General features: G+C 44.6%; 1 protein-coding gene across 1 annotated transcript; it reads right to left on the bottom strand.

Moving 5' to 3' along the window:
* Nucleotides 1-6,237: 6,237 nt before the first annotated feature.
* On the bottom strand, nt 6,238-6,675 carry LOC109938238 (roundabout homolog 2-like; the record flags this gene model as incomplete). Its single annotated transcript, XM_048592349.1, has 1 exon — nt 6,238-6,675. A coding segment is annotated over one exon (438 nt), but the record flags the coding sequence as incomplete, so codon positions are not given.
* Nucleotides 6,676-6,878: the final 203 nt, after the last annotated feature.

Raw genomic sequence — 6,878 nt, 5'->3', positions numbered from 1 at the left:
GAGGGTCACCACACCTCAGGCAGGGCTGGATCTGAACCCACATTGTTGATGTCTATGCATTGCAAAGCATCCATCTAGCAAACTGACTGAACTGACTCCCACTGAGAGAGGACAGCACTGTTAGAGGTGCCGCCTTTTGAACGAGAGATAATTTGAACAACAGGTAAAGCCGGCTGTCTGAAATTTTGAATAAACACACGTGACTGTGCATCCCAATGACTAAGGACCATCTCAAACAACATGTCCCACTGCTTTCAGTGGGCAGCATGCTGACTGCATTCAAACAACCTGCATTTGCAAAACTTAGAAAACAGTGAAGAAGGGTCCCGGCCCGAAACGTCAGCTTTCCTGCTCCTCTGATGCTGCCTGGCCTGCTGTGTTCATCCAGCTCCACACTGTGTTATCTCGGACTCCAGCATCTGCAGTTCTTGATATATCTGACCAAAATTAGTTGCTGACAGCACTTACTGAACAATCCCTACTGTGCAACGAATTACATTGGAAACTGATGATCCATTGAGATTATCGCGTGATTCATTTGCGTATGATAGAATTTGCATTTATTAACATACACAGCCTGATTCTTTGTAGGTAAAAAGATGTCACACATTGCATTTTTTTTTAATGAGTGAAAAGGCAATGAAAAGAACCAGTTCCTGCTGCATCCTCAAGGCAACACCCTGACCAAACAGAGTTTGAATTTGAGATAGTAGGAACTGCAGATGCTGGAGAATCCGAGACAACAAGGTGCAGGGCTGGATGAACACAGCAGGCCAAGCAGCATCATAGGAGCAGAGAGGCTGACGTTTCGGGCCTAGACCCTTCATCAGAAAAGAATTTAATCAGTTTAATAAGAATGACAATTCACTGTTCCTGCTACACCTCAATGCTATCCGTAGCCCAACGAATCAGCAGCCTCTTCCAATGCTCTGATAATTATTTTCTTTCTGCAGTTTGATTTCTTGTGTTTCAGTCCTGAAGAGCGCAAGACAAAAAGCTTCAACTTTACGTCTCTTTTTTAGCAATATTTAAACTCAAATGAGATGTTACTAAGAACAAGCAGTCAATAAGATCATGACGGATCAGGTTGTGGTCTTAACTGTACTTTTCTGCCTGTCTCCCATAACCCTTGACCCCTTGTTAATTGAAAATCTGTCTCAACTCAGTCTTGTATATGTTCAATGGGCCAACTTCCACTGCCCATTGGGGAAGACAGTTCCCTAAACTACAGACCCTCTGAAAGAAGAAATTTCTTCTTTGTCAATCTTAAATGAGAGACCATTTCTTTTTAAGCAGTGCCTCTGGTTCCAGGTTCCTCCAAAAGCTGAGACATGCTCTCAGCCATTATCCTGTCCAGCCCCGACAGTGTATTTCGACAAGACCACCTCTCACTCACTTGAATTCTAATGAGCACAGGTCCAAACTGCTCAACTTTTCCTCATAAGACAAACCCATGCTTCCAGAAATCAGCCTGGTGAACCTTCTTTGAATGGCCTCCAATACCAGTAGATCCCTGCCTCAATATCATAGAACCTCTACAGTGTAGAAACAGGCCCTTCGGCCCAACAAGTCCACACCAACTCTTGCATCATCCAACCCAGACCAATCCGCCTATAACCTACCTAATCTCCACATCCCTGAACACTACAGACAATTTAGCATGGCAAATCCACCTAGCCTACACATCTTTGGACAGTGGGGGGAAACCGGAGCACCTGGAGGAAACTCGCGCAGACACGGGGAGAATGTGCAAACTCCTCACAGAGGGTCGCCCGAGGGTGAAATCGAACCCGGGTCCCTGGAGCTGTGAGGCAGCAGTGCTAACCACTGAGCCACCGTGGTGAACAAAACTGGACACAGTACTCCAGGTAGAGTTAAAATCTGCTGCTTGGCCTGCTGTGTTCATCCAGCCCTGCACCTTGTTGTCACAGTACTCCAGGTGCAGTGTCACCAATGCCCCGTATAGTCACAGCAAAGCTTTTCTACTTTTATATTCCATCCCTCTGGAGTCAAGGCCAACATTCTAACTGCCTTCCTAATTACTTGCTGCACCTGCAGGCTGATCTTTGAAGGTTGCCCAGATGCCTCCATGCTCTAACATTCTGCAGCCTCCCTCTCTCTCTCTTTTTATCCATTTAAATAATACTCTGCTTCTCTCTTCTTCCTGACAAAGTGGACAACCTCATACTTACCTGCATTAGCATCCATTTGCCCACTCACATAATGCAGATGTGTGCCCTCTCAGGAGAGTTGGTAAGTACTCATGGTCACATGGTCACTCTGTTTCTGGGATCTTGCTGTGCTCACACTGGTTGCCGCCTATGCGAAATTAGAATGGTGACTGCACTTCCATGGGTGCCTCATTGACTGGAACACACTTTGACAGTCCCGGGATTGTGAAAGGCACTGGTTTACTGTAACAAGTCTCTCCTGCTGAATTGATCTCTCCTCATCCACTCTCCCTACCATCCCCCCCAACATTAAAAACAATTCATATCATCCAGGCAAAACCCTATGCCAAGGGAAACATCACTGAGATAGGCATCAACACATCAGTACACCCAATGTGCAAAAGCAACCTGACAAGATTTCTGAGCTGAGAAAGGGAAACCTGATCTGCAGAAATTATACACTGAGTTGAAGGGTTCAAACCCCAGGGATATGTATGTTGACCTCTGTGCTTTCCCCAGCTATGCTGAGTGACACTGTTTTAACAGCATTCTCTGTTTTTATTTAAAACGGACCAAGTTCAGAGCTAAAAGGGAGGTCACTCAGAGGGTAACAGATCTGTGGCCTAGGTTAGTTGGGAAACAACATTAAAGCAGACTGCGGAGAAGTGATCAAGAGACTGTTAGATGTGTTTCTGGAGACACGAGAGAGGGATATCAGGGAAAGGTGAGACATAGATGGGTTAACTGAGTGCACAGAAAAATTGGCAGGTGGAATATAATGATACGTGAACTTGTCCACTTTGGCTGGAGGAATTGAAAAGCAGACCATTATTTAGATGGGAGAGTTTACAGAACTCGGTGCTAACAAAAGGGTCTGATTATCTGGATCCATGAATCATAAAAAGTTAGTACAGTATGCAGATATAGCAAATGATGAGGAAGGAAAATGGAATGTTATTGTTTACTGCAAACACATTGGAGTATCAAAGGAGAGAAACTTTATTCCAGCTGGACAGGGCTTTGGTGAGACCACTTCTGGAGTACTGTGCACATTTTAGATCTCTTTATTTGAGAGAAAAAAAAGATATAATTGCATTAGAGGCAGTTCAAGGAAAGTTCACTTCACTCATTCCTTCTTTGGATGAATGGTCAATCCTGTGAGGAACTGTAGGATATGTTGGGCTGAAGTTTAGAAAAATAGAAGGTGATCTTATTGAAACATATAAGATCTTGAGGGGACTGGATAGGATGGATACCAGGAGGATGTTTCCTCTTGCAGGACAGATTTGATCAAGGGGACGCAGTTAAAGAATAAAAGATCTCCCTTTTAAGATAGAGATGGGGGGGATATTTTTTCTCACTCAGATGGTAGTTATAACGTGAAATTCCTTTCACCAGAAAGTAGGCTGGCTACCTCATTGAATTTAATTGAAACAGTGACAGATGGAATTTTCATAGACAAGAGAATCAAGGATTATATGAACAGACATGAAAGATGGGTTGAACCACAATCAGGTCAGCCATGGCCTTATTTAATGTCAGAGCAGGCTACATGGGCAGAATAGCCTAACTCTGCTCCTAAGTCCAATGTTCCTATTTGGGTAGGTGGGATTGAGGGATATGGAAAGAAGGTGGGTAGGTGGAATTGAGGGATGTGGAGAGAAGGTGGGAACATGAGATTGAGGAATATGGGGAGAAGGTGGGGAGGTGGGATTGAGGGATTTGGTGAGAACATAGGGAGGTGGGATTGGGAGATATGGGAAGAAGGTGTGTGACTGATGGTGATCTATGCAAAACTGAAGGATGCAACCAGCTGTCTTCTCTTTTAAAAGATTTAATGACTCTGAACTAGAATTATTTTAGAATATTTTTCATTATTTTGCGATTATTGTACAATGAAGTCAATTCCACATGAGTTAGACAAGCTGAGGTTGGATTAAGGTTTGGGTTATGTCAATGATGAATTCACTGTTATTTTTGATTTAACTCTCTGGAGTGGCAAAGCAAACTGCCTCTCTGAAGAGATTTCAATCTCTTGCAAGCCTCTCAACATGCATCACCCTGAAAGCAGCAAAGCACGCTGGCTGTTCGGACGTTGGGGGCCATTGTCAGCACAGCAAGATCCCAGGGCCAGCACAGAGAGGGAAAGAGCTGGTTTCAGCCTGCTTTTTGGAGACGTTTGCTGAGAGAGGAACAGTAGTCCACACACCTGGGACAGAGTCACCCTGTCCTCAAACTGGCGATCCTTCCAAGCAACCCACATTGCAAAGTGACATTGCGCTCCCTGGCCTCCTGAGAACGCCAGGGAGCATGGAAATTCATGTGCAGAATCCCTCCTCCAATCCACACATGAAAACAGAGAGTATTTGACCATCTGTGACCGTGAAAATAGTAATAACACCAATCGAGGTGCCAGTGTCAGGTGAGGGCCATGCTGCTTTAAAAGCAGAGGGTTCTGACATTGCACTCCCTGACGTTTCACTCGTCCCTCTGATATCCTCTATCTATTTACAGAGTTGAGGCCTATTGTTGTCATTTCTCCAATATTTCCCCTTATTGGTCTTACGTTCATGCCTGACTTCATGCCAGCTGCTGTACCCTCAGATCAAACCCAACTGTTGCCCCTCTCGGAACTCTACATTGATTGAAAACCACAATCAAAGACATTAATGGAAATCCATTTGGGTATCAGGCACATGGGGACGCTGAAGGGGGTGAGCGGATTTGGCTGGGGGTTCTGAAGCTAAGAAGCAGCGCAGAGGAAAGCGATTGGAATATGTGATTTTATTGATCTGCCATTTGGTCTGAGAAACAGAGGGCAGATATAATGTGAGAGCAAGGACAGAGCAAAAGTCACCCCCTCAGCAACAGGAGAAGGCCATTCAGCCCCTGTAAATGCAGAACCGCTCAGAGTTTACTGCTCTGCTCAAGACCGCAAGAAATCACAGAGTTATGAACACAGCCCAGTCGTTCATGCAAACCAGCCTCCCTTCCACTGACTCCGTCTACATTTCCCGCTGCCTTGGGAAGCAGCCAACATAATCAAAGACCCCTCCCATCTCAGTTATACTCTCTTCCGCCCTCTTTCATCAGGCAGAAGTGACAAAAGTTGAAAGCACGTATCAACGGATTTAAGAACATCTTCTTCCTCGCTGTTAGCAGACTTATGAACGGAACTCTCATATATTAGAGTTGATCTTTCTCTGCACCTTCTCTGTAGCAGTAACACTATATTCTACATTCTGTTCCATTACCCTGATATACTTATGTAAAGTATGATTCTTCTGGATAGCACGCAAAACAATACTTTTCACTTTTCAGTACACGTGAAAATAATAAATCAAATCAAGATCAAAATGTAAATACAGTGTACTTCTTGTAAACACAAACGCCCTGTAAATACAGAACCACTCAGAGATCCTTGTAAATACCAAGGTACTCCCTGTAAATACAGCATCACTGAGAGATTCCTTAAATACAGCATCATTAAGAGATTCCTGTAAATACAGACACACTCCCTGCAAATACAGCATCACTGTCAGATTCCTGTAAATACAGATGCACTCCATAAATACAGAATCACTCAGTGATTCCTGTGAACACAGACACACTCTATGTAAATACTGTCAAACTCCCCATAAATATATCACCACTCTGAGATCTTTGTAAATTTAAACACACTTGGCAGAGATTGTATAAAAAGTCATAGTCCTGCAGACCCTATAAAAACAGTCACAGAGATCATTCACAGAGATCCATCAAATACAGTCACACTTCCTGAGTAGCCTAGAAATATTTACGTATACAGAGGGACAGTGCAATATCAACTCTCCCCTGAGAATATCTTCTCCAAGACACACGAAGGAGAATATAAATGCACAGTGAAAACACAGGACAAAGACTCCTATCCGATTAATGAAAATTCATCAACAAGATGCCAGTAGGCCATCATCAACCACAAAATCTTCAATCCCCATCACCTTCTCAAACCTTCCTGAAGCTGTGACCTAATGATAAGCCAACGATGCTTTAGCCAAACACTCCTGCCTCCATATTTGAGGCAATCTTATTGGCGATAACAACAGGGTTGAATGTCCATTGAGAACGCCAATGAAGGAAAACCAGGAGCAGCCATATCTGTAAACAGCACATCAAAGGGAATGTACTCACAGGCCACCTCCAATGAGGCGTTGTGACTGACGGCCTCCCCCAGGTAGTTCCTGGCCACACAGACGTAGCTTCCCTCGTCAGGTTTGCTCCTCCGGCCGTGGACAATGCGCAGGAAGAACAAGGAGCCGCTGGGTAGCAGCATACGGTGAGAGCGGGCGTCGTCCTTGTCCGTCTCCACCCGCTCCCCGTCCTTGTACCACTCAACGGTGGGATTCGGTCTGCCCTCGGCCTTGCAGTTCAGAGTGGCAGGCTCCCCCTTGGACACGATCAGATCAGACGGGTGTTCCACAATCCGGGGCGGGAAATCTTCCTGCCGAAGGCGCGATCCTGAAAGAGAGACAGGAGAGAGAATTTAATTCCGTGACACAGGCCGTCCCTTTATTGTAAAAAACGGTACATTCATTTAGCACCTTGGTTCATTCTCAACAGGTATCGTCTTGTTCCACATACTATAAAATGTCTGTGAAGGAACTGGAAAGGGTAGATCAAAGATTGACCAGAATGATACCAGAACTAGAGATAACAAGGTGTAGAGCT

This window comes from Rhincodon typus, unplaced genomic scaffold (genome assembly GCF_021869965.1).
Source record: "Rhincodon typus isolate 14 unplaced genomic scaffold, sRhiTyp1.1 hic_rhity00001055, whole genome shotgun sequence".
Lineage (NCBI taxonomy): Eukaryota > Metazoa > Chordata > Chondrichthyes > Orectolobiformes > Rhincodontidae > Rhincodon > Rhincodon typus.
Note: the sequence above shows the minus strand (reverse complement) of the source record. Positions and strands in the feature narration are given on the sequence as shown.